Below are 27,451 nucleotides of genomic sequence, written 5' to 3' on the forward strand. Positions count from 1 at the left end.
CCGTCATACACATGAAGATGGAACAAAGAAGCTGATCATAGTGAAGTCCCATATTAACATTCAAAGCATTTATTGAAAAAGTATTACACTTCTAAACATAGGCAGCAATCAAGCATGTCTGTGGCACTAAAATGAAAGTCCAACTTCCGTTACCATATCCCAAAAGGGCCGCGCATGCATGGTATTTCGTGTGTCGTACGTCCTAGCTCCCCCTATGTCAAAAGCTTCTGGTAAGCCCACCTTTTGCTACACTAGGGTGGCGTGACCCCTTTCTCCCTGGGAGTTTGGACATCTTTTCCATTTCCCATCTTTTTTATTTTCCAAAAGATTTATTATATTCAGCTAATTTTGGGATCGACCGCCCCCCCCCCCCCCCCCCCCCCGTCAGACAGCATATTCAAGTGACCTTATTAGATTTTTTTTTTCCACATTATTTTCATAACACAGCATGGTCAATGACCCTGCATGTTGATTAAACAAAGGGCTGATGCACACTGAGGAAGTCCTCCCTCCACTTAACTTTTCTTTTCTTACTTTTCACTTATTAGCACTCTAGTAGGGCCTGATTGGCTCCTAGTGCTGTCATATATTTTTTTTCCCTTCCAGTTTTAGGTGTGGCAGTGCTGGGTATGAAGGAACCAGGTATACAGAAAAATGTGTGCGCCAGTTGCATTTAACCCTTTCATGTCCAGAGCAATTTTTGAATTTTTTTGCATGCTTAAAAAATAATTTTAGGTCTGAAATGACCTAAAACCTCCCAAAACAACCTGAGAGCAGAGACCCTGGAGAATAAAATGGCAATATTTTAAATTTTATGTCATGCAGTATTGGCACAACAGTTTATCAAGTGCAGAACTTCAGTAATAAATACATGAACGTTAATATTTTAATTGTACAGTACAGGACACAAACTTGATATTCATAGACCTTAGGTTTTAGGCTGGTAGCTTCAGGTGATTGGACACTGGCAAAGCTTTTAAGGACACGCCCCCTGGTTGACACCCCAGTAATTTTACCCAACTCTGGGAGCTCTGTTATTTTTTTTTGCTAGTGACCTTAGGTGATGGGCCCTCCTATTAATTACAGAGCTCACTCCTAAATTGGAACTAAAGACAAAACTTTTTTTTTTATTTTTTAGATAGAATACTGGAGGGTTATAACACCTCTCGGGAAGTTGCAAGAAAATTAGGGAAACCATGGTGACAGTACTAGTGTCACCATTGGATGATTTCCCCTCTCTTTCTGTTCTGTTTACAATCCAAATTTGGGATTTATTTTCACTTTTGATGATAATAGTGGATGTTGTCTGGCATGCAGGATATGTGTCTCTTCTGATTGAAAACCCATGGACTCTACGTATACACGACTGAAGCCTCATATACATTGATTTATGCCCCTTTTTATACTTCACGTTTGGCATTCACAAGTGGGACTCCCTGTCTGATTTTGGTGGTAATATTTGCCATCCCTTGTGCTCTCTCTTGGGTAGCTGTGGATCTTAGGAGGTTCCGCTGTATACTATGGAGACCATGGCTGTGATCTTGTCCACATGTGCTACTGAAGAAGAAAAGCATTTGAAGTGTTTCTCATGTGGACCTCTCTGTCTTTCAGTAAGAAGGATGTACCATGGATATGTAAAGTCTGTGTGTTAATATATAGACATTGGCATATGCAGGTTTTTTTTTTTTTATCTTGTCTAAAATCAATTTTTTATTTTTGTGAATCTGGTATTTGCACATCTTATGAACGTGCCCTAAAGTCCTTTGCTACACATATTTTGTTGAGTCTATAGAATATTGGATGTGGGCACATGAGCATAGAACCTGTCTTCCCTTTTGCAGTTGGTGATAATGGTAAACAGGACAAATAGGGTGAATCTCCATAACGAAGACACAAGCAGCAATAAAAACTGACAAATGTTCTAATCCCTCTCCACTCTATGCAGAATAAAAAAATATATATTTTGTCTTCAGTTATATTTAAACTAGTTTCTTTTACAGTCACCACCTGGGTTGCGGTGTACTCCTCCTCGCACACGCTTACTCCATTTCTTGCATGCTACTTCGTGAGTCCTATATTTCAAATATCCTCACTGATAGCAATGGCAGAAACCAGGTGCAAGGGAACCACAGCAAAATTTAGGTAAAGATTTTGCTCTGTCGTGGAACTCAGACATATAGCTGTGCTTCACTTGACCCCTCTTCTTCAGCAGCACCCGATTTAGGGTTCAGTTAGTCGATTTTGCAGCTGTCGCCTACAATAATTGCCAGGGGAGTACCAGGAGTCATGCAGCCTTGAAGGAAACCTGCCAGATCATCTCATGGATGGGGAAACACTGTCCACCGATCTCTCTGCTGTCCACATTCCAGAAGTGGACAATTGGAAGGTGGATAACTTCAGTCATCACCTTCTGAAGTAATGGGAGTAGTCCCTTCACACCAACATCTTCAGCCTGATTTGTCAGGGTTGGGGCACTCCAGATGTGGACATCTTGGTCTCCAAGTTTAACAGTCACCTCTGTGGCTAAGACTCCCTTCACTCACTTTCCTGGATTTACTTCAGGCTAATTTATAACTTTCCTCCAGTGAAAATCCTGCCTTTATTGCTCCGTAAGATAGAGCAACAGAAGAAACCAGTGATTCTCATTGCATGGCTGCTGAAGCCCAGGTCTTGAGGGACAGAGAAAGGAAAGTCACTTCCAGAAAGATCTACTATCATATCTGGAAATCCTTTGCCTTGGCTTTCCTTCAATTGGAACCAGATCTTGGCCCTTTAGTACCCTTTAACCGCTTCCGGAACGCCTACCACATATATATACTGCGACAGGGCGGCCCGGCTGCGCAAAATCATGTACCTGTATGTGAATTTGTGCAAGCGATCTGGGGCCCAAGTGCCACTCCCGCTGTGATTGGACACAACTGGAGCCAATCGGCGATGGTCGCTGGGACCCACTGATCGTCCAGAGGGTAAGGCTGAATGGCAGGCTGCCTATGTAAACAAGGCAGACTGTTGTTCTTTCAAGGAGTAAGGGCCAGTTCACACCAGATGCAGTTCCGTGCGCTTTTTTTCTGCACCAAAAATGCATGCACAGTGTTTTCCAATGGCTCTAGTTCACACCATGCAGTCAGTTTCCGGTCAGTTTCCAGTGCAGAAACTGACTGTAAACTGACTGCATGGTGTGAACTAGAGCCATTGGAATACATGGAAAACACTGTGCATGCATTTTGTGCAGAAAAAAAGCGCACGGAACTGTCTGGTGTGAACTAGCACTAAAAGAGAGCTCTTGTGTTTCTGGTAAGCAGAAACACGGATCTCTTTTCATCCAGTGCATACACTCCCCCCCACAGTTAGAAAGCATTCCCTAGGAGCACCCTTAACCCCTTGATTGCCCCTGGTGTTAACCCCTTCGCTGCCAGTGTCATTTATATAGTAACAGTGCTCTTTTTTTTTTTTTTTTTTTTTTTTTTTTTTTTTTTTTTTTAGCACTGATGACTGTATTAGTGTCACTGGTTCCCAAAAAGTGGCACTTGGGCTACTTTCACACTGAGGCGCTTTACAGGTGCTATAGCGCTAAAAATAGCGCCTCTCCTGTCACCCCAGCGCGAAAGCCCGAGGGCTTTCACACTGGAGCAGTGCACTTGCGGGAAGTTAAAAAAAAAGGCCTGCAAGCAGCATCTTTGAGGCGCTTTAGGTGCGGTGCAAACACCGCTTCTATAGCACCCCTGCCCATTAAAATCAATGGGCAGCACCACCGAAGCGCCTGCAAAGTGCTGCTGCAGTGGCGCTATTCAGGTGATTTTAACCCTTTATTCGGCCGCTAGCAGGGGTTAAAAGCGCCCCGCTAGCGGTCAAAAAGCACCTCTAAAACGACGGTAAAACGCAGCTAAAACTAGCGGTGCTTTCGCACTGAGGCGCAGGGGCGTCGGTGGTAAAGTGCCCTTAGTGTCAGATTTGTCTGCCGCAATGTGGCAGTCCCGCTAAAAATTGCCAAATGCCGCCATGAATAGTAAAAACAATAAAAAAATGGGATAAAAATATCCCATAGTTTTGTAGACGCTATAACTTTTGCTCAAACCAATCAATATACACTTATTGGGATTTTTTTTACCAAAATATGTACCAGTATACATGGCCTAAATTGATGAAAAAATTAGATTTTTAAAAATTTTTATTGGGTATGTTTTATAGCAGAATGTAAAAAATACTTTGTTTTTTGTTTTTTTTTTTTTTGTTTATAGCACACAAAAAATAAAAACCACAGAGGTGATCAAATACTACCAAAAGAAAGCTCTATTTGTGGGGAAAAACAGGACATCACTTTTCAGTTGAAGCAACGCAGTGCTGTATCGCAAAAGGCCTGGTCAGGAAGGGGTAAAACCTTCCGGAGCTGTGTGGTTAAGGGGCGGGTTTCAGCCTTGTCCATTCTTTTCCAAAAACCTCTGGCTTTGTTTTCCTTTGTAAAGACCTTTTTATTCAAATTGTTTCTTAAATCAAACCATCCCTACAGAACCCTGCGCTTCCGTTGGACTTCAAATTTGGTTCGCTGCTGTGCAGGAACCACCCTTTTTAACCCATTGGGGAACTCCTCTTGAATGATCTCTCTTGCAAGGCCTTGTTGGCCATCATGTCTATCAAACACATTTTTGAGTTAGCGACTCTCTTGTAAGGAGCCTTTACTCATTCTTCACATGGACAAAGTTCTCTTTGCTTCAAAGCATCAAAAGAAAATTGCTTTGTCTGAATGTGGTCAGAGCCATCAATCTACTTCAAAGCTACAGCTTCTGTCAGGAAGATGGACTCCCCTAATACCCCACCCTCAAGACCTGACATAGGACATCCTGTTTCAAGATCCACCATTGCTAGGTAAGTAAGTCATCTTATCTCAAAAGCTTACTCCCTAAACCCCTGGTGCGCAACGTGGCCTTTTTGAACTTGCGGCTCTCTGTGTCCCTGCAGACACTAATCTGTGTTTCCATACTGCTCTGTTAAAGCAATGATTTCTAGAAGTCTCATGTAATAGGTTTTCAACAACTCTCCAACAAATGCTATAGCATGTTTACAGTCTCTTGAACGGCAGTATGTCCGCAGTCTAACCACTCTTAGCATGTCCACAGTCTCTGATGATCTCTTGTATCATTCCCATAGTCCTTGCCTATATCCTGTTTTGTGTCTGCTGTCTGACAGTGAATACTCACTGAATTTTATATATGGCCCTTTGATGTGTAGGGCTGCACTTGAGGCCCCCATTTCAAGAAAGTTGTCAACCACTGCCCCAAAATGACAAAGCATCTCCTGCACTAAGGTGTGCTCGCTCTACTAGATCAGTAAGAGTTTCCTGGGCATCCCAACGTTAAGCCAATTTTGCCCAGCTTGGTAGGGTCACTAGTTGGTTTTCTGTTCATTCCTTTTCAAAGTTCTGCCAGGTGGATGTCCACTCTTCTGCAGATGCAACTTTCAGCCACAAGGTTTGTGAGTGTGTTGACCTTTGTTATTGTTGGGCCTGATGGCACAGTTCTGTTTGCCTTGTTGTTGCTCACCCTTCTTATTCATTGCGTGGGGACAGCCCTGTGTGTAAGAATATCAAGCTTGTGTCCTGTACTGTGAGATTTAGACCCCTTTTACACTGAGGCAGTTTTCAGGTTTAGCGCTAAAAATGCCACCTGTAAAGTGCCTGAAAACTGCCTCAGTGTAATAGAGGGGGGGGGGGGGGGGGGGGGAGAATTTACTGGTAGCTTGCCCTCAAAATCAGTCACCACTTATAACCTAGGGTCTTTGAATATGAAGCCTGTGCCCTGTACTGTACTTGAATATGACAAGTAAGCCCACATTTCTAATTTTAGGGCATGCAAACACAACATATTACCCAATTTTTGGTAAAATATAAATGGGTTGCACCGAGTAAATACCTAATATGTCACGCCTTAAAACTGCACATGCCTGTGACTCAGTGACAGACTTCAGCAGCCCAAATTTTCCATAGGTGATGCTTTAACAGCCACTACAGGTCATCCATATAGAGTTGATCGTCGATGATGGATATTGAACATAAATAGCACAATCAGGGTTTTTGGTCATCGGTGTCCCCGACGCATGTGTTTATTTTGTATATGCGTGCATGTGGGTTTTGAGGGCTTGGGTGTACCTTTTTGTTTTATCACATTGTCTTTTAGACCCCTGATGTCTCATCTGTCCTACAATTGATCTCACTTCATTAGCTTCTTCCCTGGCTACAGCAGCCAGGAAAGTGATACCTAAAACCAAAAGTGACATTAAACATGTCACTTCCACATTCCTTGCAGCTGGGGGAGATCAGCAAATGGAACATGTGAAGCCCTCACTGGATCCCACCAACCCGAACAACTTAAGACCCATCTCATTGCTCCCATTCACCTCTAAACTTCTAGAATGCTTAGTCTACAACCGTCTTAGCTCCTACCTCAGTGAAAATAACCTTCTTGACCCCTTGCAGTCTGGCTTTCGCTCACAGCACTCCACAGAAACTGCCTTACTAAAACTAACGATTTACTAACGGCTAAAACCAACAGCCAGTACTCCATACTCCTACTACTTGACTTCTCTGTGGCCATTGATACTGTTGACCACCCGCCCCTTCTCAATAAACTACATTCCCTTGGCATCCGAGATTCTGCTCTATCCTGGTTCTCTACCTATCTATCTATCACAGCACTTCTTCAGTGTCTCCTACAACTCTGTCTCCTTCTCTCTTTTTAATTTTTATTTAGTCAAAGGACATGGTTCAAGGCCAAACACTTGGATATACAGTATGTTGCATAATATCTTACATCAAGTAGAAGCTACAGGAAATGTCACACTACAAGTCTGATTCACGGTATGTCAAGCTGTACCCTGGGTTGTCCCTCTTGGTTTCCGCATGGAAACAATTGGTAGTCACTTTAAACCGGGTCCATTCTGGATGAATCATTACCGTAATGCTAGTCCATTTTGCAAAACATAGGGTCTTGGACCAGTCCAGATCAGTTTTTAAGTTTTAAACATTTAGAAAAACAATTTGGAGTTAGTAAACAACGGTCCAAAAACAGAGAAAGAAAGGAAATGAAGAACAAAGTAAGAAGAAAAGAGAAAGAGGAGAGTTGGAAGAAAGCGGGGAGAAGGGTAGGAAGAGGAAATGGAAAAGGGGGGGTTTGTGTATGCAAAGGTGAGCCGCGTGCGAACTCGCACAACGCAGGGGGCCACCAGAGGAAGCCAGTAGGGCCCATGTGGGCAGAGCGACTTCAATCAGTTGGGTCAGAGTCAAGGAGGGCTCTCCCCTCATCAGAAAAAATAAAAGTATTCCATAGTGCCCAGGTCTTAGAGAAGCGCTCCTGTTGGTTCCGGGATGAAAGAACGAAGTCTTCCAGTCTGCTCACCTCTTTGATTTTATGCATCCACATCCCTATTGTCGGGGGTTGTGGGGACTTCCACCGAAGAGGAATGCACGCTTCGGCGGCGTCAAGGAGGGGGCGTATGATGGATTTTTTTGTATACTTTCCCAGGGATATTGGAGGCTTGGAGAAGGAAGAAGGCCGGGTCATTCGGTATAGGTCTTTCTGTGAATTTTTAGGCAATATGTCCAATCTCCTTCCAAAAGTGTTCTAGTTTGGGGCAGGACCAAAAAATATGGAGGATGGTGCCCTTATCTCCGTGACATCTCCAGCATTGATCAGTAGTTTTGGGAAATATTTTATGCAGTCTCACCGGCGTTCTATACCACCTGGTGAGCGTTTTACAGTTGGTTTCCTGTATTCTCATACAGAGGATCTGTACGTGAAGGATGTGCTGTCATTGCGGTACACTGAATGTTTTACCTAGATCCTGTTCCCAGTCACGTAAGCAACTCAAAGAATGGGGTTCCGCAGGAGTGATCAGCAATAGTTGGCAGAAAGCGTTTGGGGCATCCCCCCGAGTCCACACAGAATTCTTCAAAAGTTATGAGGGCCCTGTCGAAGTGTCCTGGGGGCGGGAGAATTAGAAGAAGTGAGCAAGTTGGAGAGCGCTCCAAAATCCCAAGCGGAAGTCACCCGTCGGGTCGGTTAACGCCGAGATAGTCAGCCAAGCCCCCGCAAGTATGAATCGGGAGGTTTGTGCAAGGCCCAAGTTGTTTAGGTTCCGGAAGGCAGCATCATGAAATTCTGGTGGGAAACAGGGATTCCCTAGTATAGGGAATAAAGGTGGCGAAATGGGAGTAAGCGTCAGCAGAGTTGAACAAAGTCTTGCAGTATGGCCTATCAGAGCAAGGCAAAACACCAAGGTGCTCTACTAAGAGGAACAGTGGACTGGGCTTGTTCAATACCAACCCAGAGTTTTAGGTCTGCGTGTCTGTTCCAGTCGATTAGCCTACTTAGATGTATCGCTTGATAGTACTTGCGTATGTCCGATACTGCTAGTCCCCGTATCATTTGGGCAACAAGAGTTGGCTACGTTGCAGTCGCGGACGTTTGTGAGCCCATGTAAAATCAAAGATTACTGTTTGGACCTGCTTGAACAATGTAGACAGGATATGGATTTGGCAAAGCCTGCAGGAGATAGAGAAACTTGGGGAGGATAGTCATTTTAAGAATGTTGCTGCAGCCAAACCAAGAATGCAATCCAGCGGTCCATTTATCTAGCAGCAATTTGACTCTTTTCAGTAACGGGGGAAAGTTTAGTTTGAAAATTCTGCCTACATTGAAGGGGATCAGTGTTCCCTAAGTACGTCAGTGCTTTGTGGTTCCATTTCAATTTAAAGTTTGCTCTGAAGATGAGCCAGAGTCGTTTGCGGGAGGTTAACCCCCATTGTTTCGGACTTGGAGAAGTTAATTTGGAGCTTAGAAAGAGCTCCATATCAAGCCCAGCACATACTTAATACCTAGGCTTTCTGTTGTAACTCTGAGTTGGGAATTATAATTCCACCACAGGCCAATCCCTCTATGGGGAATTTCACTGTACTATCTTCCCCTCCTCCCCTATTACTTTTTTTTTTTTTATTTATGCAAAGCCTTCTGGGATTACACCAGAATTGCCTTGACATGTTATAAAGGTTATTAATACTATCGTTAGGTATACAGTGAACAGCTCTATCGATGGTATGTGCTGGGCAATCTCATGAGCCATTAGTTTGTTTATAGACAGGAGTGGACGGGTTAGTACCTTTTTGTTTTAGTACAATTATATAATGATCCATTTGTGCTAATTTGAGACCCACTAATGTTGCATTAATGTTGACACAAAACCTGTATCAATGTAAACCCCTGTTATCTGTCAAAACTTGATTTCAATAAAAACCATTGGAAAGGAAAGGGCTTCCATATCTCTCAAACTTTCAGCAAGTTAGTGAAATCTGGGGGTTTGTGAGAAACAATAACATATCATCGGCATAGGCCGAGATTTTGTTTTGAGTGTCGCCTATCTTAATGCCCGTGATGTCCAGGTTGAGCCGGACGGTGGAGAGAAACGGTTCCAATGACAGGGCGAAGAGGAGGGGCGACAGTGGACAACCCTGTCGCATCCCATTGGTGATTTTGAAAGGGTCCTATAGAACTCTGTTGGCCCTAACTTGAGCTGACGGTCGGGAGTAAATCATGGAAATCCATTGGAGCATTTTGGTGCCGAAGCCCGTGTACCGTAGAACTGATAATATAAACTGATAGCATCAGATAACATAACTGATAGCATAAAATTCCATTTCACCCTCTCAAAGGCCTTCTCTGCATCAGTATTGAGGAATACACAATTGCGTCAATTTTGTGGTAGTAACAAAGACTACTTGATCTAGATGTATGAGGTTTGGGATAAGATGTTGGATCCTGTTTACTAGAATTTTGGTAAAAAATTTGAGATCCAGATTAAGCAAAGAGATCGGCCGGTAACTCCGACAGGAAGCCAGGTTTTTCCCCTCCTTAGGGATCGCCGAGATGTGGGCTAGTAGGGTGTCGGTCACAAATGTTGCAGAAGAGACTAGCGCATTGAACAGCTTGACCATGTATGGGGTGAGGGATGGTAATAAGGTCTTATAGTATTGTGCAGTGAAACTACCTGGGTCAGGTGCTTTACCTTGTTTGGAGGTTCCTACAGCCTTCTGGCCTCCCTCTATGGTAATGGGATCTTCTAGGATGCCCCTATCTTCTGTCGATAGTTGAGGCATTTGTGATGACGTAAGGTTGATTTGGCCTTGAATTGTAACACATCTGTTATTTGTGTGCGTTCCATGAAGAGGTCCTTCTCCAATGACGGCGATGGTGTCCTTTTATGACGGGTCTCTAGGGCTTTTAGGTTGTCCAGTAATGTCGTGAGCAGTTCGGTATGTTTCCGTTTGAGCCTAGCTCCGTGCTAGATGAGCACTCCGCGAATAACCGCTTTGTGTGCTTCCCAAATGATGCCGGGGTCACAGTCTGGGGTATCGTTGTGTTTTGAAATAACAGTCAAGTTCCCTTATGATGTCTGCAAGCACATCTTTGTCTTGTAGAAGGCTTTCATTCAGTCTTTAATGTTTGGTCTTGTCGGTCATGGAGTCGTTCAGGGCATAGGTCATGAATACCAGAGCATGGTCCGACCAAGTGATGGAGCCTATGGAGGAGGTACTTCCCACATGTAACTGGGTATGGGGGACTAAAAAGTAGTCAATGCGCGAGTAGGCTTTATGGGGAGTGGAATAGAAGGAGATATCTCTCTGTAGGGTGGAGGAGGCGCCATACGTTAATTGACTTCTGTGTAGGGATTGGGTAACATGCTTGCGGGAACTGAGCTGAGGGGTAGTGAGGACAAACCAGAGGAAGTGTCTCGGCTGGAATCAAGGGAATATATTCAGCCCCCCCCCCCCCCCCCCCAAAATCAAATGACCTTCAGTGAAGTCAGACAGTCTAGTCAACGTCCTACTCAGATGTCTTGATCGTTAGGGGCATAAAGATTTGCCAGTGTGACCTTGACGCCGCCAATCATGCCCTTTAGGAACAAAAAACAACCTCCAGAATCAACCATTGAGGAGAATAGAAACCCCCCTTGACTTAGCCGTCAGGTTGACAGCATGATAAACTGTCGGAAATGACTGGTTCTTAAGTAAGGGTAATTTGTCGTCTCTAAAATGTGTCTCCTGAATGAAGGCCACATCTGATTTAAGGCGATGCAAGTCTTGAAGGAGCATCTGCCTCTTTGGGGTATTAAGGCCCCTAGCGTTGAGCGAAATCGCATTCAGAACCTCCATGGGAAGGAGTGGAGTATAAAAGTAGAGTAGGTAGGAAAAGCAAGCAGTAGAGAAGAGAGTAAAGAAAAGACACGTGTTAATACCCTAAGAGTAGGAGCAAATTATTGCTATAACGCTCACCAGTGAAGGAACTGGGGTATGAGCGCAGTCCTATGTGGAAGAGTGGATAGACGCCACCGGAGGTGGAGCCCCGTACGTCCCTGTCCACCCCGACTACTAAAAGTAATGTATACATTTGAGCCGAAACTTCTGAAACATATAAATCAACATGTATAACTACAACATAACATTAATATTAATATCAATATGGCTTGAGGATGGTAAAGTATGGGGAACAGCAAGAAGACATTAGCAGGCATTTGTACGGTATAGGCTACAGTGAAATGTATCCTGCCAGTCTCAGATGTCTGCCTCTGTAAATGCTGTAATGGTAGCAGACCATAGGTATCCACCTTCTGGCCAGGGAGTCCCAACACCCTAAAGGGATCAGGGAGTCACCCGTTGCCCCTCTCAAGTATCGTCTGGTTGTTTGCCTCCTCCAGTCTCTGAAACGTAGAAGACCCGGGGAGGCAAACCAGCTGAGCTATGAAAACATAGTCCCCACACAAATTTAACCGTTAAACCAATGGGCAGACACCCCTGGAGATCTGAACTTTTAAACACATAAACTGATGGTAGACCCCTCACTCCTGAGATAGCCTGCAGTAGGGCAGCTTAAAAAACCCAGTTAAACATTAGACATCTGGAGTAATCTCCAGGGAATGCTTTTCAAATAGAATATGAGATGGTGAGTGTCGGGGAAGAGGCACCAGGGAGTGGGACCGACACACAAGGTCAAAACACCTTGGGAGGAATAATTCAAAAGTTCCATACAGGCAGTCTGTAGAAAAAACATTAAGGCTCAAAGACCTTGGGGAGAAATCTGATGGAAAATCTTGGGATGGTCTGCTACAGCAGGGAAGAATTAAGGCACAAAGTCCTCATGGCGGGCAGTGTGCAGGTATTGCATTTGGCAAACACAGCTTAGTTATGTTTCAGCGCCATCTTGAGCGATCCAAGGCGGGGGGTTACTCCCATTGCAGGCAGTAAAAATAAAAATAGTTCTCCTGCTAAGTGTAGATGGCGGGGACTGCTATGAACGTCCGCCAGCAGTCCCGGTGTCGCATACCTCACATTGGCTGGAGCAGTGTGATCCTCAGTCAAGACTCCCGTCGACGGTCACCAGAAAGGCCTTGGGATCCCCGCCGGGGCCTCTGCTGATGAGCTGGAGGCCCCATGCGAGAGATGATCATAAGCCAGTTCAGGAACTGTATAGGATCTGTGTCTAGGAAAACGAACAGGGGTACGAAGTGTGAACGTTGCTGATGCTCTCAAACGTCCCCACCAGTGGGTAGCCCCATCTGTAGGTACAGCCTCGGTCTTTCGCCAAATCCAGAACTGGAAGTAGGCAGGCCCATCGCTGAAGCGTTGCCAGGGACAAGTCGGATAAGAGCTTGATGGGGGCACCGTCAAAGTCTGTCTCACCAGCCTTCCATGCCGCTCTAAGGATCGACTCCTGTGGGTAACTGTGGAGGCGGCATATGACATCCCTGGGTCTCTCTGGATCGTTAGATCTGGGCCCCAGGGCTCTATGTACCCTGTCTATTTCAACAGTAAGCTGGGGCAGATTTCAGGATTGCCTGGAATATGGCACCTACCGGCGCCGGGAGGTCCGCTGTACCTGTCGCCTCTGGAAGGCCCCGCAGCCACAAATTGTTCCTGCGACTTCTGTCTTCCAGGTCCTCTAAGTAGAGGTGGAGGTCCACCGCTGTGTTGGGTGGGAGACACGGGCTCGTTCCAGGGCCACCACTCGGCACTCCAAGGAGGATACCGCCGCCTCTCCTGTGTCCACTCTTTCTGTAAGCGCGGTGATGTCTGTCTTCACCCCCTGGATGACCCGGTGGTATGTCTCTTCCACCCGAAGTATCAGGGCCTCAATGTCCTGTCTCGTAGGCAGAGCTTGCAGCAGCGCCTGGATATCGTCATCCACTCTATTTATAGCTCCCTCCGGGGTCAGATCAGCCACCTCTGTCGGTTCAGGGTGGAAGAGCGCCGGTGTCCCTGAAAGCGGGTTTGATCAGGAGGAGGTAGGAGGCATCTCATTGTCCGGCATGGTCTGTGTGTTGCGGCTTGGAACGCGTGGCGCCTGGGGAGCCTCGGTGGGGTTGCTGGAAATACAGCTGGATATCGCCCTGTGAGCTACGAGGACGGGCAATACGGGCAGAGGATCGGGTTCTGTACCGTCGTCCCGTGCTCATGCCATTGTAGAAGGCAGTAGTTGTCGGCTGTGTGTCGGGGAAAACAGGGGAAGCTCGGAGCTCCGAGAACACGACCCTACACCGCCATGTCCAGGCCACGCCCCCTCCATTGCCCCTTTCTGTGGGGATCCCCCAAGGCTCTGTTCTTGGACCCCTTCTCTTCTCTATCTACACCTCTTCCCCCTGGTCACTTGATAACTACACACGGCTTCCAATACCACTTATACTCCGATGACATCCAAATCTGTCTGTCTGCTTCTCACCTCACTCCTTCAGTCTCCTCTCACATTACTAACTGACATATCAGCATAGATGTTGCACCACTTCCTTAAACTAAATCTCTCTAAAACTGAGCTATTATTATCCCCCCCGCCCGTGCCCCCTTCCATGACTTTTCCATCAAAATCAACAATGCAACTATTAGTTCCTCCCCTCACGCCAGGGTACTAGGTGTAATCCTAGACTCTGACTTCTCCTTTCAGCCTCAAGTCCAATTGTTGTCAAATGCTTGTAGAATTCACCTCTGTAACATCTCTAAACTTCACCCCTTTTTAACAAATAAAACCACCAAGCTCCTCATTCACTCCCTTGTTATCTCTCGCCTTGACTATTGCAACTCCCTTCTCGTTGGCCTACCTCTTCAGTCTATCATGAATGCTGCTGCCAGACTTATACACCTTACCAATCGCTCAGTGTCTGCCAACCCTCTCCTCCAATCCCTACACTGGCTCCCGATCACCCAGCGAATTTAATTCAAAATCCTAACCACAACATACAAAGCCATTCACAACTCTGCCCCGAGCTACATCGCCAATCTTGCCTCAAATATCACCCAAATCGTCCTCTCCGCTCTTCTCAAGACCTCCCTTCTCTCAAACTCTCTCATCTCCTCCTCCTATGCTCATCTCCAGTATTTTTCCAAAGCTTCTCTCATCCTCTGGAACTCGTTACCTCAACCTATCCGGCTATCCCCTGCTCTTGCTACCTTCAGGCGATCCCTGAAAACTCATCTCTTCAGGAATACCTATCACGTCTCCAACTAATCTTTTACCACTTCCATCAGCTCATTCCGCACAGTTACAACCTCTTGTACCACCTTCCCCACCCTATTAGATTGTAAGCTCTTCTGAGAAGGGCCCTCTTAATGCTCTTGTATTTTGTTGTATTATAACTGTATTGTCTCCCTTTTATAATTTAAAGCGCTGCGTAAACTGTTGGTACTATATAAATCCTGTATAATAATAATACCCACCGTGCAAGAGTGTGTGAAGAAGAGAATAAAAAAAATCCTGCTACCACTGACATTTGACATACATCGGAGGCAGTAAAAAGGTTAAAATCGCCCTGTCACCAGATGAACCTGTGACCATAAGATTATATTTGCATGCACATAACACCTATCAGTCCTAACTTTGATGACTAACCGGTTTCATAAATAATGTTCTCTTTACGATGGCATCTGAAAAGTTGGTGGGATGTATTGGGCAGCAAGTAAACCTGTCCCTGAAGTGTTGAAAGCAGAAAAAATGGGTATTGCAGTTTGTTGTGTATGGGGCTACGTGGCCGCAGACCGGTCAGGGTGCCCATACTGGCTCATGTCCAGAGACAAAAGCACCTACACTGGGCATTTTAGAACTGAGCTATGGAGCAATGGAAGAAGGTAGCCTGGTCTGATGAATCTCCTTTTCTTTTAAATCATGTGGATGGCAGGGTGCATGTGCGTCATCTACCCAGGAAAGAGATGTGGTATGGGAAGAAAGCAAACTGACAGGGGCAGTGTTCTTTTTTTGGGCAATGATTTAATGGGAAGCCTTGGGTCCTGCCATTCATGTGACTTTAACTTTGACACGTACCACCTACCTAAACATTGTTGGTGACCAAGTATACCCCTTTATGATAACGGTATTCCCTAATGGCAGTGGCCTCTTTCAGCAAGATAATGCACTCTGCCACATTGCAGAAATAGTTCAAAAACGGTTTGAGGAACACAAGAACAAGTTTGCCGTGTTGACTTTGCCTCCAAATGCTCCAGATCTCAATCCAATCAAGTAAATGTGATGTGTTATCCATGGGGGCCCTACCTTACAACTTACAGGACCTAAAGGATCTGCCACTAATGGCTTGGTGCCAGATACCACAGTATACCTTCAGAGGTCTAGTGGCATCCGTTGCTGGAAAGGTCAGGGCTGTTGGTGGCATAAGGGAGACCTGCTCAATATTGGGTGGGTAATCATAACGTTATAGCTGATCAGTGTATTTAGACATGTTATTTACCTGTTAAAATGTTACTTGAATGAAAGTCCAGAAGCCCCATGACTGCAGGGTATCTCTACCTTGTATGACAGCAGTGCCATCCATCAGACTCAGAGCTGTCACTCAGGTGACACTTCATAGTATCCCTTTTCATTTCTCCACTGGCTGCTGGGGAGGGGAGAGTAATTGGATGCTCCCAGAAAAGAAAAGGCTAGAGACATTCAACAAGGGGGAGGGGTCTGTCCTAGAGGATTGACTAGAGCAAGTTCAGGGGTACATTGCAAGGAAAATTGCTTCATGTAAGCACTTAAAATGTTTGTAATTCTGTGTAGTTAAAACTGCAAATTGTTAAGTTGACTAATGTATATCCTAACCAAGCTCAAGTTAGAAGAGTCGCTTCTGTGCGTTTATTCTACTCCTAACCACTATGATTCTCTGCATAGTTTTCTGCCTGCCCACTGGGTCATATTCATATTTGAACACTCAAAGGCTAGACAGATTTACAGGCAGAGGAATGTGAGAAATGCTTTTTGCAAGAGTAGCAATTCACACCCTAATCCAATGATCACAGTTTGTGGGTTCTTATTTGCATAACATTTTTAGGTCTTGTAATCTGTGCCCGGTTACTACTTTCTAAAGCTGCATATCCATCTAATGCCATTTTTTTTCTTCTCTTTTTTTTCCCCCATTTAGCTAAAAAGGGTCCAGATGGTCTAGCATTACCCAACAATTACTGTGACTTTTGCCTCGGAGATTCAAAGATCAACAAGAAGACAAGCCAGCCGGAAGAGCTGGTGTCTTGCTCAGACTGCGGTCGCTCTGGTATGAGAGGCAGGGGAAAAAGGAGGGTGATACAATGAGCATCTTCAGCTGTGAGAATTCCATTGTGCAGCAACTGCCTGCTGCCCAAGAAGAATGGGTGGTGTAGACTGTCTGCAGTTTAAGTTATTAACAGATTGTCTAAGACGCTGAGCATTGTGCGTGCCCCTTACCTTTTTAGCGTTCACCTAATTTTGTTAGAGACAGTTGATCATTGTACAGGAGATGGTTATTTATACATTTTAATATTTTGTGGTGCAATAAAATGATATAAACATGTAAAACTATTATTTCTAATCACCAAATGCTTGCAAGGTGAGAAATTCAGCAACAGTAATCTGACTATGCAAACAAATGTTGATAGCGATAGCATATATTAGAAATTAACCCAGAATTTCCAACAGCTTGGCCCCTAAAAAAAAAAATACACAATACATATGATAAGTGTTTAAATGTAGAGAATATTTTACATTTCACATTTCAAATGCATTTGCATTGCTTATAGCAGGAAAGTTAATTAAGCCATATAATGAATGAGAGCCAGTTCAGTGCTTTTTAACAGCAATACTCATGTTCTCTTCCCAGAATTAAGTGTAAAATGTGCATATTATCAGCCATTATTAATAAACAAGGATTTGCTTCTACTGAAAGTGGAAAACATGACCTGTATGTTACTTCCTAGGACCAGGGTTTACATGGTTATGTAGGCTGAGATGCATAAAATTACGTGGAACAATTCTGAATGATTTACTAAGCAGCAACACACCACTTACCATACTTTATTAAATGTTTGGGGGGATTGCTGCTGCAGAGATGACTGAAGGATCATTTTTTCGGCCTGTGATTCTGAAGCTGGTAAAAGTAGTCCAGGAGTCTGAATAGCCACTAGATTACTTTTACAGGCAGCGGAAGGGGGTCCCCCCTCCACTGCTGCCTTACTGGGCTCTTCTGAGTCATTCATCCCACTGTGTGACATCAGAAATTGGAAATGGCGAGGATTTTGGTCACATCCGGTTTCGGTGTCCTGTAAACAAACCATTACCGGCTTGTACAAGCATCAGAACAAACTGATCTTGATTCGATATGATGCTTTGGATGGGAGAGGTGAGATCTGGGGACCAATAGACCACAGATCTCTCCCATAAAGAGGACCTGTCACTGCTCATGCTATCACAATGAATGCTGTTCATCCCATGTGATAGCAATAAAAGTGCTGAAAAAAAACAATTCAAATTAATTAAAAAAATTTTTTTTTTGATTGCCCCACACACGTGAGGTATCACCATGAACGTTCTAGTGAGAGCAATAACTCAAGCATCAGACCCCCTTTAAAACTCTAAACTGATCAGTAGGTGCAGTTTGTGAGTGTGATATGTTGGGTATCTATTTACTCAGTGTAACATCATCTTTTATATTTTACCAAACAATTGGGTATTTTATATTGTGTTTTTGTGCATTATAATTCACTAAAGTTTGTTTTTCCCAAAAAAATGCTGTGCAAATACTGTGATATAAAAAAGTTAAACACCCACTATTTTATTCTCTAGGGCCTCTGCTTAAAAAAAAAAAAAAATAATAATCTTTGGGGGTTCTAAGTAATCGTCTAGCAAAACAAATGTAGATTTGTACATATATGTGAGAAGTGTCAGAATTGGATTGGGGCTGAAGTGGTTAAAATACCTTTTGTAAAGGTACATTATTGAATTTTGCTACAGTCTTCTTTGAGGTGTCTCTTTGTCATGGGCTGCTTGGAGTTATAGAATGCTTGTAAACAAAAAGCATTATCATTGCTTTTCAGCTAGAATGGGAAGTTATAACGTGAATTGGAAGGCTATGAAATTTATTATTTAACCACTTGACGTTTTGGCAAATCCTGACATTTCTTACAAAGATGTAAAAAATCGAAATTTTCTTTTTTTTTGCTAGAAAATTACATAGAACCCCCAAACATATATTTTCTGAAAGCGAAGGCCATGGAGAATAAAATGGTGGCTGTTGCACTTTGTTACGTCACACAATATTTGTGCAGTGCTTTACCAAACGCAAATATATTACCCAATTTTTCTGGTACACTATAAAATGTTACGCTGAGTAAATAGATAACCAACATGCCATGCTTTAAAATTGCACACACCCAAGAAATAGCAACAAACTACGGTAAATTAAATTATCCATACTGAATGAATAAAAGCATTTATAGGTTACTAGTTTACAGTTGAACAGGAGGTCTGGTGCTACAATTATTGCTCTCGCTTTGTTCACTGAGATACCTCACGTAAGGTGTGACCATCATTTACAGATGCATTCAGGACCTATTTGCGCGTGAGCACGGGGTGGCTGATGCGCTTGCGCTTTTTTTACATTTTTTTTAATTTCATTTCAATTAATTTTTTTACCCTGCTTCCTTTTATTTATTTTTTTTATTATTCAACTCGTTCACTTAGTTACTCTTTATCGAGAGTTCTGGGTTCTTTTGGACCCTCCAAAGACTGGTTGATCGGCTGCTTTACTAGCTGGTAATGGCTAGTAAACCAGAAGTGATGGATTCCTTGTCTCTTCCAGTTTTTCAGGACACAGAACAGATTGGGGAACGGAAGTTCCTCCAATGCGACAGACCTCATTGGTCCCAGGCTTCCTGGTGGAACAGAAGAGCCAGGGATAGGCACTGGGGTGGTGATGAGATGGGGGCCCCTCCCTTCCACTCCTATTAGTGATTGGGTGACTCTAGAGCCATGCAGATCACTTTTACACAAAAGCAAATCGCCAACAGAAAATTTTGCTACCTGGATCATGGCTGCAGCTACAGCCATGATCCAGGTAGAACAGCTTCTGGATAATGCCGTATAAAGAAACATGATCTTGAACCACCCAGTAGAGACCCATAGATCATTGGTTGATATGTTTTGTAAATGGAGACAGCCGGTTTATGGATTTGTAAGTAAATAGCTCTTTTAGACATAAGCTAGGTATGTGGTTTTGCATGTAATTTGAGAATTCTGCTACATTATCGTTTACAACCCACCAGTTTTTTACTCCTGTCCCCTAATTCAGCATAATATTGACTGTACAGCCTCAGTGGCCCCGCACAGCGGCTCGCCAAAGTCTGTGCTTGGCCCACACGTATGCCACACTCTCTGATCAGTCCTTTGGAGAGCTCATACTTTGTGTTTCAGTGAAGATTGGACATTTCATAAGAAGCAATTTCAGATGCTGGTTCACTTGCATGGGCCCAGCACAGAAGATTTGAAAAGCAGCTGTTGCACCACTGACATCTCGCTGGATTGAAGACAGGTGAGGATGAGCAGGGGGGCAGGAAGTTTAGTCAAAGTGCCACAAGCCAGCACATCGAACACAACTTAATTACTAATAATCCCATGATGGTAAAAAAAAAAAGGTGGTAAATCTGTTGAATTTTTTTTTTTTTTTTTTCCTGTTTGTGACCTAGCAGCAGGTAAGTGGGTTAGGTATAAAGCTGGCCACACACTCTTCACACTGTACAATCTGTAACAGATTTACCAGCTACTGGGTTAGAGCAAGGACGTCCCTTATTTTGGATATCAATATAATACATTGTTAATACGGTAAATTTCAAAGGGACTGATGGGTTTGATTTTCCTTTGTGGTCTAGACTAAAAATTGTGCAGTTCATTTTTGTAACTGGATAAATATAAAATGCTGCATGCTGTTGTGTAATCTTATGTTCAGCCAACAGATTGAGCTCTAGTCATCTTTTCACATCATTCAATTGACTACTTTTCAGTTGTTCTAAGAAGCCCATTTTTTACAGAACACAATCTTCAAAGCAACCACTCATACCTATCCTAGAGATTTTTATCAGACAAATATAACTGCAAAGCATGCTGTTCCGCTTTCCTATCTCTTTAGATTACCCACAGTACTTATGGAAACCTTTTATCCTGTACAATAAAAAGTTTAAAACTATAAAATGGTATAAAAAAAAAAAGTAAAATAACTGAAATAACACAACAAAATCATTATAGTTTACCTTTTAAGAAGGTTGTAAAGAGACTGTACAATCAGATTGTGTGACCAACTTCTTGGGTCTGCAGTGCTTAATTGCAGATGGTGTTTTATGTTCTGATTTCTCAGAATAATGCCACACTCTTTTTTACATATGTATGGGCTATTATTCTATAATGGCATTGTGTTTTAATGAAGAAACAGGCCTAGTTTCTTAAAATTAACGATTGCAGTTAGACAAGCTGATTATATTTAAATGGTTATCCAGTTTTATGTAAAATTTGAGTTAAAGCTGCACTCCAGGTTATATTTGCATTGCATACTTGTGCTTACTTACATGATGTACATGATTGCATATTTATGCATAATGCATGCTTACATGATGTAAGTATGCATTATCCATATCTGATGGACTTCTGGGAAAGCTGGAAAGTGATGTAGTAGTCGGCACTACTACAGCAAATAGCTGCAATCTTTTGGGTCCTGCTCAGGATTTGTTAGCCCACTGACCAGAGGGGGGTCAATCAATTGGCACCACCATCATACATAGAATACCTTGTATTTTTTCAATGAATACAAGGTGTTCTCTGACTGGGCGAGGTGGAGATTGACGTTGCTGCCCTTACACTCTTCTAGTATGAGTAATGCATATATACATTGTGCAAAACTGGACTGGAGCTATGTAAGTATGCAATACAGATAATTGCTGAAGTTCAGCTTTAACAAGCAGCAAAACTTGAATATTTGTGCACTTCACAAGACTTGACACCTAAGGAGAATATACTACTTCTGGGGTAGACTTGGTTTCTATGTAGAGATCACTATGGCTTATTCCATTAACACCATCCACATGACAATGCCAAATTAGTGACTCATTTGTAGAACATGTAACAACAGTTTCTTCAGACAACATGGAATACAGCATTGATCCACTTATGCAATGGAAATTGCTGCGTTCAGAACACTTTGAATCTGGTCAGATTGTCCTGTCGTTCATTCATCTCCTGTTTACTGTTTGATTAAATTTGTCTGTGGGTCGCCCACGTTTTACAAACCCACACAAGGATTTAGTCAAGGGTACACCTAATTGATAGTAGATATCTAAAGATGGATCAGTCTTTACTGCCCTTTAGTGTCCCTACATTTACTTATTACAGAAAGTGTCAGGTTTAACTGAAACCAGTGCTGGCCTAGGGTTGTTGTATTTTATTTTTTTTTAATTGGCCTGCATGTTTGTGGTGAAATAGTGCCTAAATTTCATAAGCAAAGAAACTATCCACATGGTAATAGTTTTGAGGTATTGCCATTAAAGAACCTTTTCCTTTTGAAATATTTATCAGTTGTTTGTTTTTTTTTTTTGTTTTTGTTTTTTGTTTTTTGTTTTTTTTTTGAGCTATTTATTTACATAGTTGAAATTGTAAAGTTGTACATGATTTCCCTTTTGTCAGCTGTACATGACATTTGTCTCCTTCAGCCATTGGGAGAAGTAGTGCCTGATCAGTAGTAAAATTGGAAACCAAGAAGAAAGGGAAGCTAACAGGAATTGTTATTGAAGGTGTTGGCACCGGGTCCAATATTTGTACCTTATTTTACTTGGAAGTTACTAGCCCAAAACAAACAGTCATTCAGGTTTGGTGTTCCAACTGCTGCAGCTACTTACTTTGGGTGATACTGTACTTATTTGTCCATCAAATATGGAACCTGTAGGTCATTATTGAGGTGAGGGAGCAGGGATTTTGCCAAAGAAAAAGTATACGTAATGGTAATCAGAGTTCAACTGGATAGCAGGGAGCAGATGGTATTGCTAGGAGGGATTAGGGATTTGAAAGAAAAACTGATGTAGAACAGACATATTTGGAAGGGGTGTCCTTAAATGTCATTTTGTTTCTGTGGAAAGAGCTTTTAACACTGTTCATTTGTTTCATTGTTGTAAAACATACTTTGCATCAAAATGAAGAGTCGCATATTTTAAAAAGAACAGGTTATTTTTAATGACTGCAGCAGTTTATATTTATGTTTTATGGACTATGTTATACAGAAAACAAGTAATCTGGCTATCCTATAATACAAGTCCACTGGTATATCTAGTTTTCTTTTGTGATCACCAAACCCTGAAAAAGGGTAGTAAAATATGCCAATTCAGCTTTTGCTGTTCTGAACAATCTCGCCTATTAAAAATAAATTACACCTATCCCTACATAATTTTTCAAGGTATATTACCATATTTCATTTTATCACATGTAGTCCAGATCTGGTAATATGACCACATCATAGTGTACTTCATTTTAAAAGTGTGACACCATAATAAAGCTGTCTGCAATCATTTGGAATAGTCTGAGCCCCGTTTCTCTTGCGATCGTAGGACATCCTTCCTGTTTGCAGTTTACTGCAGTGATGATGGCTGCTGTGAAGACTTACCGCTGGCAGTGCATTGAGTGTAAATGCTGCAACATCTGTGGGACATCTGAGAATGATGTAAGTAAATGTTTAACATTGAATATAAAGGAAACCTGTACTGAAGAAAATCCATAAGTTGCAAATACTAACATTTTGAAAACACTGGTTTCCTGGCTGTTGCTGAATTCAGGACTTAAGTATTTTTAAATAAGCCTGCAGCAAGTGAAGGGGGTACTGATCTGCATACTTTTTCTGAGTCTCTGTCTCTAAATATTAAAACCAGAGCGTTAGTATCAAGTCCAGGCAGGCAGTTAGCTTTTTCAAGAGATGAAACAATGGCAGGCTATGAGTTGTCACTAGCCTCTGTGACACTGTAACCACATGTTGTGAAGTTTTTTCAGCTTGGGAAAACATGTTAAGTAAGGAGAGGGAGAGAACCCCTAACTTTATATTTAAAGAGCTGCCCAACAGACCATATTTTCCTAGGAAGACAGTAATCCTAATGTAAGCATTTAAGCAAACAACAACACCTCTAAATACAGGAATGCTGATTAATAAATGCAGAAACCCATAGTAACCAATCAGGATTCACTCTGCTAAACTCATAGGATTACAAGGTAGAGTTTGACTGGATGACATGGGTTATTGCACTTAAAGAGCATCACTTAGTTACCACTTTATGGCTGTTCATCTTGGCATTTCATGTTGCCTCAGACATGTTCTGTACCAAGTTTTTTTTTTTTTTTTTGTTTTTTTTGTTTTTTTGCTTTTCAATAGGATCAGTTGCTATTCTGTGATGATTGTGACCGTGGATACCATATGTATTGCCTCTCTCCACCAATGGCTGAGCCTCCTGAGGGTGAGTATATGCAATTTTTCTGTTTTTCCAATCATGGCAGGATTTTTTCTTTAAATGAACAACCAATATATTATTTTTCATGTTTATATTTAATAAATAACTTAAATATAATTATAAGCTCAAATAATACACGAGAACCGTCTGGCCAATATAGATTGTTTTTAATGTGGAAAATTTTACTTTGTAACATAGTCACGGAACATAGAGGATGGGTGGTGTCAAGATACCTAGAAGATAAAAGCATTCAGAAAGCATGATTTTTTTTATTGTATATTCTTAATGGTGTGCTATCTTTGTGTTTTTTATATTGTCAGAAATATTTTAAAGATTTTTTTCTCTGTTCTTTTAGGAAGCTGGAGTTGTCATTTGTGTCTCGATCTGCTAAAGGACAAGGCTTCTATTTACCAGAACCAAAACTCCTGACAGATCCATAAATATCAATACAAAGCGCAGGCTGCAGAGAAGACCCCATGGAATTGATTACTGAACACCTTATGGGGGAGGGTTTTTTCCCTTTTATTCTTTATCCCGTATGCGTGAACATACACACATACGCATGAACAATGTGTTATTTGGCAGTTCTTATTCATTAAAAACATGTAAAGATTTAGTATCCTAATCACTTTTAATATCACATTGTCTTTATTAATGGACCTTTTGATCTCTTGTATGGCAGAAATTCTATATAAACATTTTTATCATGGTCCTTAAAAATTGCTAAGCTCATTAACCATTGTCTAGGCAACCTGTATAGGGATGTCTTCAGTTCTTTAACCTAAAACGTCAGTGAAAGAGATGATTGTCAGAGTGAACACCGAAGAGAAGATAAAATGTGCGGTCTTTTGCTGATTCTATTTAGTATTCACTGTAAAGATTCTTCAGTATTGCTGCCACTACCTCCATGACATTTTGGTGAACCTTCTGTGCCTTTTACTTTGATCTCCCTTCAGGTAGTGTAAGAGTGCCATGTACCAAGCTTTTTCAGTAGCTTACAGCTCTTTATTTCAGCTCTAGTGTAGCTGGATGTGGATGTAAAAGCTTGGCACATACTTTACACAGAACCAGTCTTAGAATAGACCAACAAATACAATAAATGATCATTTTACTAGCATTGCTTATATCCTCCATAGAGTGTTTTTAACCATCCTTTCCTTCCTTCTCAGGGTAAACTGGTGTGTATAGCATGAGAAAATAGCTGTATGTAATTTTCTGCTGCAGGTTGATCAATAATAAAGCTGTTAGCCTCCTCCCAAAGACTTCCCCTCACAAAACCAAACTTGCTGCTTCTCTGGGGTCTGAAAAATCTGCAGATTTTTGTTTTTAATCCTGTCAGCATTGGAAGATGTGATGATATTCATTATTTTTCTAGACTATACATATATATATTTTTTTTACATACTGACCCAACAGGGGTGTGGTTAAGCAGCCTGAAGACCCCTCTCACACTTCTGCTTTTTAAGAACTTTAGGAACATTTACAGATAACTCTTAAAGTGCAAATGTTGTGCATTTTGGTCATGTTAAAATGCATAGAAAAACATCAAAGTTGCATAAAAAATGCATTGCATTTTATGAACCGCTTTTAAGGGAATAAAAAAATTGATGTATATAGTACATTTACTCTCTCAGTAAAAATAATTTTTCTTGCTATATTGCACATACTTTTTAGGGTCAATGCACACTGGGCTTAAACACCACTTCTACAGGAGTCTTGCCTGTAGAAGCAGCTCAGTGTTTTCCTATGTGTCCATGCACATCAGAATGTTTAGAGCAGTGTTTCTCAAGCAGGGTTCCACGGCAAAAGGACAAAAAACTTGCACTGTGCTAACCTATACAGAGAGGAGAGAGCACAGCCCAGACCTCCCCCTCCTAGTTATTTCCTCCTCTCTGCCACGAATTATACTCCCACCTGGCAATACAGAATGCAGTCCGGGCCACCTGCCTGAGTCCTGCCAACCAATGACATAATCGTTGCTAAGGACAGGTTGGGCGCTCTGCATAGCTTTCTGTATTGCTGATGGGAGTATAGATAGCGACAAAAAGGGGGTCCGGGCTGTGCTTGCTCCTCTCTGTGTATACTGGAGAGAGAAACGCTGCCTACTCTTGGAGCCATCTAAAATATCCTTTCTGACTCATAAATCCAAATAAGTGGAGGCACCTCAGAGATGAGAGACTCATCCACTCCAGAATAGATTTGCAACGCAGCTGTCAAATGTGCAGAGCCCACACAGATCAGACTGTATGTGGTTTGGTTGTCATCCCCTCTCCTCCCTATGCTGAGGGAGGAGACAGCTTCTACCTGCTCTCTCCTTTGCTGGTGTCACTACTCCTTTAGTTATGAGAGGGATGTGGTGGGATGAAAGCTTTTGTGTTAGGAGGGGGCATTTGTAGAGGAAGGAAGAACATATTTTGTGTTAAGAGGGGGAATTTGGGCTAGGAGACGGAGGTTGGGCTACTAGAATGGTTATGGGGGGAGAGAATTTACAAACTCTGCCTCACAAACCACACTTTAGGGCTTGTAAACTCCAGGTTTTGGTACAATGTGATTTTTTTTTTTTTTTTTTTTCTTTTCATGCAAATAGGGCAACCCATAAAAAAAGAAAATAAGATGCACAGGGGAACACGCACAAAAAGTGCGGTCGGACGAACCTGGTGTGAACGAGCCCTCAGACTGGTGTACCCTGCAGAATTCTAAAGGGTGCCGTGACTGAAAAAGGTTGGGAAAACACTGGTTTAGAGGCATGATTTAAGCCCAGTGTTTGAAGGCAGAAAAAAACCTTCTGGATTGCGCTTTTGAGAGTTTTCTGGCAGAAAAAAAAACACCCAAGTGTACAAAAATGCTCTATATGAACATTTTTCTGCTAAAAGGAACTGGTGTTTTTTTTTAAGGCCAGTGTGCATAGACCCTTAAAGCAGAAGAGTAATTTGGGCCTTAATTCTGTGATTACATATCATAACATACAGTATGGTTTAGGATAATGAAGTGGATAATGGTTGGTTTTAGTACTCAGATTCCTTTCTTATCTAGAACACATGAAATGCTAGGCATCAATACCTACCTGTTCTACCTTGCTGTATCTTACTAAATTAGTTGGCAAATGTTACTTCATCATGCGTTCACCAAAAGAGATGGCTTTTAGCACAAGTGCTTTGTGTCATAGTGAACAGTAGAATCATCAAATATTGCCATGGAATGAAAGGGAATCTATTGTGAAAATACTGTAATTTTACTTTTTGTTGCATTTCATTCTGAACACTAAATAAAAATGCTACATTTATATAAAAAAAGGGGCCTCAGCTTCAGGGCAGTATTTCTGTGTTAAAGCTTTGTGTACATGTTTTATGTTTGAGTGGCAATCTTGAAAGCACAGCCAGTAGCCTTTTACTGCCTAATAGGTAATGGTTGCAAAGATTTTTAGTATGAGAAAAGATTCAAGCTTTCTATATTTATATTATTACATATAAAGGTATTTAGTAAGTTAAGATATTTGTTGTTACACCTCATATTTGCTTAACTTGTACAGTTGATGGCTTTTCTTTTTCAGGTTACTTTTTCATTTACTCACTATCTTTACTAATAGATGAGTCTCGCATTAAGGCCAACACAGTATTCTGCATTTTTTTTCCCCACAGATCTGAAATGTGTTTA

General features: G+C 42.2%; 1 protein-coding gene across 2 annotated transcripts in view; it reads left to right on the plus strand.

Annotated features, from left to right (window-relative positions):
* Positions 1 to 24,422, plus strand: part of DPF2 (double PHD fingers 2) — an 86,516-nt gene extending 62,094 nt beyond the window's left edge. For both annotated transcript variants that reach the window (XM_073604939.1, XM_073604940.1), the window contains 4 exons: positions 16,441 to 16,569; positions 22,910 to 23,022; positions 23,722 to 23,803; positions 24,153 to 24,422. In XM_073604939.1, the coding sequence (XP_073461040.1) occupies positions 16,441 to 16,569; positions 22,910 to 23,022; positions 23,722 to 23,803; positions 24,153 to 24,226 (398 nt within the window). In that variant the 3' untranslated portion in view covers positions 24,227 to 24,422. The remainder of the gene's footprint in view (positions 1 to 16,440; positions 16,570 to 22,909; positions 23,023 to 23,721; positions 23,804 to 24,152) is intronic.
* The last annotated feature ends 3,029 nt before the right edge of the window (positions 24,423 to 27,451 follow it).

This window comes from Aquarana catesbeiana, linkage group LG11, assembly GCF_042186555.1.
Source record: "Aquarana catesbeiana isolate 2022-GZ linkage group LG11, ASM4218655v1, whole genome shotgun sequence".
In the NCBI taxonomy this organism is placed as follows: domain Eukaryota; kingdom Metazoa; phylum Chordata; class Amphibia; order Anura; family Ranidae; genus Aquarana; species Aquarana catesbeiana.